General features: G+C 33.4%; 1 protein-coding gene across 1 annotated transcript; it reads left to right on the top strand.

Annotated features, from left to right (window-relative positions):
- The first annotated feature begins 2718 nt into the window (after nucleotides 1–2718).
- Nucleotides 2719–9107, top strand: eif3ja (eukaryotic translation initiation factor 3, subunit Ja). Its single transcript, XM_051099894.1, is given in 10 exon segments — nucleotides 2719–2796; nucleotides 2937–3025; nucleotides 3539–3590; nucleotides 3669–3698; nucleotides 4628–4719; nucleotides 5366–5480; nucleotides 5570–5658; nucleotides 5660–5735; nucleotides 5822–5895; nucleotides 8006–9107. Coding segments are annotated over 10 exon segments (771 nt in total). The 5' UTR covers nucleotides 2719–2774; the 3' UTR covers nucleotides 8138–9107.
- The last annotated feature ends 2203 nt before the right edge of the window (nucleotides 9108–11310 follow it).

Below are 11310 nucleotides of genomic sequence, written 5' to 3'. Positions count from 1 at the left end.
TCCTATCAGATGTCAAATAGACATCTATTAGATGTCTTTAAGATGTTTATGATTTAGAATGTATGTAAAACTGACATACTACAGACACAGAGGATGCTTTCCAGATCAAGTGATCCTTACCAGACATCTTGCAGACATATCCCTGATAGCCCATTACAGAGACATCTATTTGATGTCAGCATTTACATCTGGAAGACATATTTTTAGTGTTTGCTCATCTGCAATAGATCTATAGGACGTTTTCTATCAGATATCAAATAGATGTCTATTAGATGCCTTAAAGATATTTATTATTTAAAATGTATGTAAAACTGCCATCCTACAGATGTCTGTCAGATGTTTGTACACAGCAGATGCTTTCCAGATCAAGTGATCTTTAACAGACATCTTGCAGACGTATCCCTGATAGCCCATCACAGAGACATCTATTTGACATCTGCATTTACTTCTGGGAGACGTATTTTTTTAGAGTGTTTGCTCTATCTGCAATACGTCTAAAGGACGATTCCTATCAGATGTTAAATAGATATCTAGATGTATCTAAGATATTTATGATTTACAATGTATGTAAAACTGACGTGTGCTATCAGGGTTAGAATGTAGATTAAAATGACATCTTACAGACATCTGTCAGATGTGTACACAGCAGATGCTCCAGATGAAGTGATCCTTACCAGACATCTTGCAGACGTATCCCTGATAGCCCATTACGGAGACGTCTATTTCACGTCTGCATTTACATCTGGAAGATGTATTTTTTTAGAGTGTTTGCTCATATGCAATACGTCTAAAGGACGTTTCCTATCAGATGTCAAATAGATGTTTATTAGATGTCTTTAAGATGTTTATGATTTAGAATGTATGTAAAACTGACATCTTACAGACATCTGTAAGATGTGTACACAGCAGATGCTTTCCAGATCAAGTGATCTTTAACAGACATCTTGCAGACGTATCCCTGATAGCCCATCACAGAGACGTCTATTTGACATCTGCATTTACTTCTGGGAGACGTATTTTTTTAGAGTGTTTGCTCTATCTGCAATACGTCTAAAGGATGATTCCTATCAGATGTTAAATAGATATCTAGATGTATCTAAGATATTTATGATTTAGAATGTATGTAAAACTGACGTGTGCTATCAGGGTTAGAATGTAGATTAAAATGACATCTTACAGACATCTGTCAGATGTTTGTACACAGCAGATGCTTTCCAGATCAAGTGATCTTTAACAGACATCTTGCAGATGCACATGTGCTATCTGGGGAAGCAATGCTCAAACTGAAGTCACTAAACCAACCCAGATAGCACATGTATGTCTGCAAGATGTCTGTTAAAGATCACTTGATCTGGAAAGCATCTGCTGTGTACACATCTGACAGATGTCTGTAAGATGTCAGTTTTACACACATTCTAAATCATAAACATCTTAAAGACATCTAATAGACATCTATTTGACATCTGATAGGAAATGTCCTTTAGACGTATTGCATATGAGCAAATACTCTAAAAAAATACGTCTTCCAGATGTAAATGCAGACGTCAAATAGACGTCTCCGTAATGGGCTATCAGGGATATGTCTGCAAGATGTCTGTTAAAGATCACTTGATCTGGAAAGCATCTGCTGTGTACACATCTGACAGATGTCTGTAAGATGTCAGTTTTACATACATTCTAAATCATAAACATCTTAAAGACATCTAATAGACATCTATTTGACATCTGATAGGAAACGTCCTTTAGACATATTCCATATGAGCAAACACTCTAAAAAAAATACATCTTCCAGACGTAAATGCAGACGTGAAATAGACGTCTCCGTAATGGGCTATCAGGGATACGTCTGCAAGATGTCTGGTAAAGATCACTTCATTTGGAAAGCATCTGCTGTGTACACATCTGACAGACGTCTGTAAGATGTCAGTTTTACATACATTCTAAATCATAAACATCTTAAAGACATCTAACAGACATCTATTTGACATCTGATAGGAAACATCCTTTAGACATATTGCAGATGAGCAAACCCTCTAAAAAATACATCTTCCAGATGTAAATGCAGATGTCAAATAGACGTCTCGGTAATGGGCTATCAGGGATATGTCTGCAAGATGTCTGGTAAGGATCACTTGATCTGGAAAGCATCTTCTGTGCACAAACATCTGACAGACGTCTGTAAGATGTCAGTTTTACATACATTCTAAATCATAAACATTTTAAAGACATCTAACAGACATCTATTTGACATCTGATAGGAAATATCCTTTAGACGTATTGCAGATGAGCAAACACTCTAAAAAAATACATCTTCCAGATGTAAATGCAGACATCAAATAGATGTCTCTATGATGTATGTGTGCTATCAGGAAAGCAACTTTCTTTTGGTCAGCGTGGCAAATTTACATGAACCCAAAGCAAAATCTGGATGTTAACTAGCATTCGTGGACATTGTGACCATTTAGTTGATTACAGGTGGAGGGCCATTGTTGTGAGAATTTGATTGGGCAAAATTAGCATAGTGCAGGATGAGTCAATGTTGTTAATGTTTATGAGTACATTACAAAGCTAACACACATGATCTAAAAGCCACACATATCTAATAAACTAATAATATTTAAGAACATTATTCTTCATATTACACCATTTATTAGCTTTGAAGAAAGCCATGCTTTGCATGTATGTGACTGTGGACCTTTATTTTGAAATTTCTGGAAGTCTTCGTGCAGTGTGTTGAGCTTCACGCGCTCATTCCCCTCAGCGACTCCGACATCATGGCGGACGCCGATTCTTGGGGTGAGAATTTCACCGAACTTTACCGTTATTTTTGTTTTCTGACCGTACGGACTTCTATTAATATGTTTAATCCAATACACTGTCATTCTGAATCACGACTGTCATTAAGTAATCTGTCTGAACGCACTGTTATTGTCCAGATGCTGATAGTTTCGAGCCTGAGGAGCCTATCAAAAAGGCGGCAGCTCATGACAAATGGGAGGGCGAGGATGAAGACGACGACGTGAAAGTTAGTAACGCATGCTTTATTTGTCGTTCGCACATAAAAATGCGAGTTAATTTCTTTAACACTTGAGAAAGTTTACATCTTTCAGATGTCACAGTCAGCTAACTGTTAAGTCCAGCTAGCTGCTCTTGCTAACCCAAGAGTGTCAAAACAGCGTGGTGGTGATGAGTCTCAGCATAATATGTGTCCAGTTAGTTATTAGCATAGGCGTATACACTGTCGTAAGTTAGGCAATTATTTAGTAATTAGTAATTATATTAAATGTATGCAATAGTCATGTCTTAAACACCTTTTTAAGGTAGGGTTGGTGACTAATTTCCTGTACTTAGCAAAATATGACTGTCAGTTGTTGCTCATTTTAAATGATTGTACTGTAAAGTGGTTTGTGTTCTTCATAATAGAACAGATTGACATATTAGTGTGAAAATAATGATCTCCAGGTGATCTTTACGCATTTATGCTACTTATGATGATGAAATGTTCTAATTTGTGGTTTGAAATGCATTTTTCTTGTAGGATAATTGGGATGATGATGAAGAGGAAGAAAAGGAGGAGGAAAAAATGTCAGGTATGAATGCGTAATGAAATTATGAAATGCATAAATTGGTAATTGACAAATTGAACGTGTTTTTTTTTCTTCCTAAAGTATACAGTACCGATCACAAGGTTCTGAACGGTACGATTTTTTATTATTATTATTATTATTATTATTTTAAAGAAGGCTCTTCTGCTCAGCAAGCATTTATTTGATCCGAAGTACAGCAAAAGCAGTAATATTGTGAAATATTTTTACTATTTAAAATAACTGCTTTCCATCTGAATGTATTTTAAAATGCAATTTATTCTTGTGATCAAAGGAAGAAATTATAGAAATTAATACTTTTATTTAGCAAGGATACTTTAAATTGATCAATCAATAGTGATGATGAAGACATTAATAATGTTACAAAGATTTCTATTTCAGATAAATGCTGTTCTTCTGAATTTTCTATTCATCAAAGAAACCTGAAAAAATTCCACTCCGTTGTTTTCAACATAATAATAATAATAATAAATGTTTTTGAGCTGCAAATCAGAATATTAGAATGACTTCTAAAGTATCATGTGACTTGAGTAAATATGCTAAAAATCCAGCTTTGAAATCATAGGAATAAATTACATTTTAAAGTATATTCAAATAGAAAACAGTTATTATAAATAGTAAAATTATTTCCAAATTTTACTGTACTTTGAATCAAATAAATGCAGGTTTGGTGAGCAGAAGCGACTAAGCATTAAACATTTTACTGTCCAAAAAAACGTTTGACTTGTAGTATATGTATTTTCATCTCTTGTAATTATTTTTTTTTCAGTCAACTTATTTAGTTCTCTGTGTTACAGATATTTATATCGTTTAAGTATAGATTTATTTTGAGTGATAATTGTTAATTAATCTGAGGCTTTTAAAACTACATGAAAAAGTTTAAGAATTGCACAAAAAATTAGTACAGCTTGAAAATTATGCAGGTAAATTCACTTTCTTCAAAACAGTTATGAAGCTTCAGCTGTACTTCAAGTTGTAAAGTTATACTTTGAGGTTTAACAGGGTTTTTGTTTCAGTTACAGAGGCTAAACCTACAGAAAAGAAGAAACTCAGTGAGAAAATAAAAGAAAAGGAAAATTTACAAAGAAAAAAACAAGAGGAGCTCAAAAAACAAGTGAGTTCAGACATAGCAGTCTTTCGTTTGACCCGTTTTTTAGTAACAAGTTGTTAAATATTTGTAAGTTGTTAAATAATTCATTTACACTGTGTAACTTTGAAAGCACTGTTTTATTTACAACATTTTGTAATTGTCATTTTCTTTTTTTTAATATACCTACACGACTGTTCAAAAGTTTGAGGTATATACATTTTTTTTTATTTTAAGAAATTGATACGTTCAAAATATTTCCCATTCAAATAAATGTTGTTTTGAATTTTTTTGTTCATCAAAAAAAAGTAATTTTCCATAAAATGATTAAGCCACAACTGTTTTAGCATTCATAATAAGAAATGTTTCTTAAGCATTAAATCAGCACATTAGAATGAGTTATGTTAGATCATGTGACACTGAAGACTAAAGTAATGATGCTGTGAATTCAGCTTTACATCACATTAATAAATTACATTTTAAAATGCATTAAACTAGAAAACAGTTGTTTCACAATGCATCTGTTTTTACTGCATTTTTAATCAAATAAATACAGCCTCTTTTTTTTTTAAAAAAAGAAAAGTTGTTTATGTATATCAATCGTGTTACCTGTGCATTTATTAGTAGCATAAGTGTGGAAGAAGTTATACCATTTGATAATTTGTTTAAATAGATAGAGGAGTCAAAAGACAGCACAGAACTCACACCAGAAGAGGAGCTGGCGGAAAAACTTAGAGTGAAAAAACTACAGGAGGATTCAGACTTAGAACTAGCAAAAGAAGCATTCGGTAGGTACTTTCGGTTTATCCATATCCTCATTTTTTTTTTTTACCCATACTAAGCCAAAATTATTATTAACTTCTAATCTCGTTTGTAGGTGTAGTATCAAATAATGTTACAGGAATTGATGCGATGAGTCCCTCTACAAAAGATGACTTCACAGAGTTCGAGCGGTTGCTAAAAGAAAAAAATATCTTCCTATGAGAAATCAATACACTATTCCAGCTTTTTAGAGACACTGTTTAGGGACCTGTGTCTTTCATGTAAGTATGCTTAATTTTTTGTAAACTTCAGTCATTCGTAATGTAATCTCTGTATTATTTAATGACATTTTGAATTGGTTTTGCAGTGGAAGTTGATGACTTGAAGAAAATTAGCAACTCACTAACAGTGTTACTAAGTGAAAAGCAGAGGCAAGAAAAGGTATGAAATTCACTTAGTAATCGTTCAACAAAAACAAAAATGAAAATGTGCAAAGAAAGTTATTCACCCTCAGGCCTTCCAAGATGTAGATGAGTTTGTTTCTTAATCAGAACAGATTTGGAGAGATTTAGCATCATTTGCTCACCAATGGTTGCTTTGCAGTGAATGGGTGCCGTCAGAATGAGAGTCATACAAACATCACAGTAATCAACAAGTAATCCACACCACTTCAGTCCATTAATTAATGTCTTGTGAAGAGAAAAGCTGCAACAAATCCATTACGTTATAATGTTTCTAATTTAAGTTCTCTGTCCATAATAACATTTCATCCAGAGAAAAAGTAGTCTTGTCTGAATCAGGAGAAAAATATGCACAGATCAAGCACCGTTTATAAGTTAAAGTGGTCCAAAACAGCTCGAAACAAATATGTTTGTAGATTTTGATGTGAGAGGACAACAAAGAATGGACTTTTTTTCCACAGGATTAAGGAACTTGTTTTAACCAGAAATTACAATTTGACGTTAAAATGCCTTGATGGTGGATTTGTTTCTTACAAACAAGCAACTTCTTTTACTTCGCAATACTTTTATTGATGCACTAGAGTGGTGTGGATTACTTGTGAATTATTGTGATGTTTTTATCAGCTGTTTGAACACTCATTCTGACAGCACCCATTTATTGCCATTTATTGTTGAGCAAATGATTTAATGCTAAATTTCTCCAAATTTGTTCCTAATGAAGAAATTAACTCCTTTACATCTTGGATATCTGAGAATGAGTAAATTGTCAGCAGACTTTCATTTTTGGGTGAACTATTTCAATGTTTTATCTGTAAAATTCTTGTTCTCACATATACAGTTGAAGTCAAAAGTTTACATAAACCTTGCAGAATCTGCAAAATGTTAATTATTTTACCAACATAAAAGGGATCATACAAAATGCATTTTTTTTTTATTTATTTAGTACTGACCTGAATAAGATTTTTCACATAAAATACGTTTACATACAGTCCACAAGAGAAAATAATAGTTGAATTTAAAAAAATGACCCTGTTCAAAAGTTTGTATACACTTGATTCTTAATACTGTGTTGTTACCTGGATGATCCACAGCTGTTTTTTTTTTTTTTTTGTTTAGTGATAGTTGTTCATGAGTCCCTTGTTTGTCCTGAACAAACTACCTGCAGGTGTTAAACTACCTGCTGTTCATCAGAAAAATCCTTCAGGTCCCACAAAATCTTTGGTTTTCCAGCATTTATGTGTAATTGAACCCTTTCCGACAATGACTGTATGATTCTGAGATCCATCTTTTCACACCGAGGACAACTGAGGGACTCATGTGCGACTATTACAGAAGGTTCAAACACTCACTGATGCTCCAGAAGGAAACACAATGCATTAAGAGCATTGAAGATCATGGTAAATTTAACTTATTTTGTTTTCTGGGAAGCATGCAAGTATCGTCTGTAGCTTCTGAAAGGCAGTACTAAATGGAAAAAAAAATATATATATTTAGGCAAAAAGAAAAAATTACACATTTATCATTCTGTCCAAAAGTTCTCACCCCCGGGTCTTAATGCATCGTGTTTCCCTCTGGAGCATCAGTGAGTGTTTGAACCTTCTGTAATAGTTGCATATGAGTCCCTCAGTTGTCCTCAGTGTGAAAATATGGATTTCAAAGTCATACAGTCATTGGAAAGGGTTAAAAATGCAAAAGATGCTGGAAAACTAAAGAATTTGTGGGATCTGAAGGAATTTTCTGAAGAACAGCAGACAGTTTAACTGTTCAGGACAAATAAGGGACTCATGAACAACTATCACTAAACAAACAAACAAAAAAAAAACGGCTGTGGATCATTCAAGTAACAAGACCGTATTAAGAATCAAGTGTATGTAAACTTTTGAAAAAAGTAATTTTTATAAATTCAGCTATTTTCTCTTGTGGATAATACGTAACCGTTTAATGTGAAATATCTTATGTCTGTACTAAATAAAACAGAATTATTATTTTGGTAAAATAATTAATATTTTGGAGATTCTACAAGGTGTCTGTATAGTTTGTATTATCTCATTGTTTTGTTCATAAGTGTAACTCGTATTTTAATTCAATAGGCAAACAAAGGTAAAAAGAAAAAGAAGGGTGTTTTACCAGGAGGAGGTTTAAAAGCCACAATGAAAGATGATCTCGCGGACTACGGGCACTTCGACGGTGGTTATGCACAAGACTATGAGGATTTCATGTGACCAAGGCTTAACCCATTGATAGAGTTTGCTGATTGCTGAACCACACACCTTAACAGCATGACCTTACCCCACAGTCAAGCCCACTACCAGAACCATGCTAGAAAACTGAACGCCATCCCACGCAATGCACACTCTCCCTTCAAAGAGGTTTATGCAGAGAATCTGCGGCATTTTTCTCTGGTCTGTGAATTTAGGTCAATGTTTGTCGGAATAACAAACCCGATAAAACAAGGTCTCAGTATCGATTAATCGTCACAGTCCAGGCAACAAAGAGTTATTGTTCGGTAACTGCTATTTCTTGGAAATAAATGACATTCTATGCAAATTTCAGTCCGGATTGATCTCTCGTTGGATCCGCTTCGACTAGTATCCTTTTTGAATGGGATGTTTCTTTTGCAAACAAGGCCGATTAACTTAACCTATACAACCTAAAGTGGTGATATGGTAGTCACATGGTTCATAAACCATGTCTACAATCTTTTTTTTTTTTTTTTTTTTTGTTGGTAGATGATAGTGAGCTCATTTGTTTAGATAAGTAAATCTATAGTGTAGCGTACCTAATGCTTCGAAAATAACGCCGTTACGTTTGTAGCTCGTAATGCATTCCGTGAAAAGACCAAAAGTATCACTAAATGAACCGTTTTGAAATTACATTGCAGCGTTTTAGGATTACCTCAATTTTTGCAGAGCGAATTATGCGAATATTTACAAATGCAGCACATTATGCAGATACTCATTTGACCTCAACCATGCCAGCAATGAGCGAGTGTGATCTCACATCACACGGTCTGCTGATGAATAAGGGACTGAACATTGACGTAGGGTCGTTTCAAGGTGCCGTTCGGCCTTTCATTTTTCGACAACTTACAGTGATAGACATGCTTCAGAGAGACTTACGATCAGCAAAGACGATGATAGGACTCTGCACTGTTTTATAAAGATCTAATTTAATAAAAGTTGCTTAAAATCCTTTGTTGTTTGTCTTTTGTGGTTTTTATATTGTGTTTCTATTTTATCTGAGGAATAATTATAATTAAGTGGTAATTGAATGGAACACCATTGATCCAGACAGTTCACCCAAAAATGAAAACACTAATTATTTAGTCACCCTCAGGTTATTACAAAACTGTAAAAGCGGTGTTGGGTAAAGTTACTTTTAAAAGTAATGCATTACAATATTGCATGACTTCCTAAACAAGTAACCAATTACGTTGCGTCATGTTACTTTTGCGTTACTTTTTAAATCTGGCCGGGGCTTTCTTGTTTGTTTTTAACAGAAAAAATTATATTTTTAGTAAATGTAAAAGGAAATGAACAAGTCTCAGGCTGAAGGAAAAGTAAAATGACGTCTGTACTGAAGAACACAGGGGGAAAACAAAGTAACTGGGGTTACTTATTTGAAAAAGATATTTTCTAGTAAATTAAAAAGTAATCTGATTATGTAACTTGTTACTTGTAATGTGTTAACTTCTACACTGTGTACGAGTTTATTCTGTTGAGTACAAAATAAGATATTTTGATGGTAACCAAATAGTTGACAGTAGCAATTGACTTCCATACAATTTTTTCCATACTATGAAAGTAAATGGCTACCGTCAACCTGGGAGTGAGTAAATGACAGAATTTTCATTTTTGGGTGAACTATTCCTATAAAGTAGGTATGAAATGAAAATTCACTTCATTTATTTATTAAATGCATCATTTTAGATATTTTTTGTGAATGATTTCTCTATGCATTTTTCTTATTTAGTTTTTCCTCTGGAAAAAAATATTCTTAACCCTGATTATTCTGATCCTGATTTTTTTTTCCTGATTTTTGTGGCTTTAAATGACAGAATTTGCTATGGTTTTTCTAAAAAAGTGATGTGATATTTGTGACATTTTCCATGTTGTTTTGGAGTGAAAACCCAGCAATAGTTTTTTTTTTTTTTCTCTCCCTCTGATATGTTATTTCACATGAACAGTCCCACCATTAATTAATTCGATTTCTTTTTTTTTTTTTTTGTCCCCCCTAATTTTTATTTTATTTTTGGCTTAAAATGAGTTTGCTTTGGCTTTTTCCAAAAATTGTGGCAATATTTATGGCATTTTGTGCATTGTTTTGCAGTGAAAACCAACCAATAGTTGTTTTTTTCCTCTGGTAATATATTCCACAGTTCCACCAGGATTTCACTGGATTTTTCCAGATTTTTGTGGCTTAAAATTACTGAATTTGCTATGGTTTTTCTAAAAAAGTGTGATATTTGTGACATTTTCCATGCTGTTTTGCAGTGAAAACCCAGCAATAGTTTTTTTTTTTTTCTCTCTGATATGTTATTCCACATGAACAGTCCCATCATTAATTCATTCGATTTTTTTTTTCTCTAATAATTTATTCCAGATAAACAGGATTTCATTGGATTTTTCCAGCTGTTTTTTTGTGGTTTAAAATGACTGAATTTGCTTTGGCTTTTTCAAAAATTGTGGCGATATTTGTTGTATTTTGTGTTTTGCAGGGAAAGCCCACCGATAATTATGGTGTACTGTTTTTTTTTTTTAATCTCTAAAAATGTATTCCACATAAACAGTCCCACCAGGATTTCATTGGATTTTTTCCTAAAGTTCTGTGCCTTAAAATGACTGAATTTGCTTTGGCTTATTTTTTTTTTTTTTTCTTTAATTGTGGCAATATTTTTTGTGTTGTTTCGCAGTGAAAACCCACCAATAGTTTTATTTTTATTTTCCTAATAATTTGTTTCACATAAACAGTCTCACCAGGATTTCGTTGGATTTTCCCCCCCTGGTTTTTGTGGCTTAAAATGACTGAATTTGCTTTGGCTTGTCTCAAAAATTGTGGCGAAACCTGTGGCATTTTGTGTTTTGCAGTGAAACCCCACCAATAATGATGGTGTACTTTTTGTAATTTGTGTTAGTGACGTTAAAAGTTGAACACTGAACACCTAATATATATATATATTTTTAATCTTTTATTATTATTGTTGCCCTCTCCTAGTTTAATGTCCATTTTTCTTTCTTTTTCCAGAAAAAATGCTGAAATAAGACATATTATAAAAAAAATAATATTGAGTTTGCTTGTTTTTGCATTCAATTCGGCGATCACAGAATTGCAAAATCCTGGTTGGACTGGCTGAAATCCTGTCCACAGTCAAATGTAATTCACTTTTTTCTTCTTT

The sequence above is a fragment of the Labeo rohita genome, chromosome 25, assembly GCF_022985175.1.
Source record: "Labeo rohita strain BAU-BD-2019 chromosome 25, IGBB_LRoh.1.0, whole genome shotgun sequence".
Lineage (NCBI taxonomy): Eukaryota > Metazoa > Chordata > Actinopteri > Cypriniformes > Cyprinidae > Labeo > Labeo rohita.
Note: the sequence above shows the minus strand (reverse complement) of the source record. Positions and strands in the feature narration are given on the sequence as shown.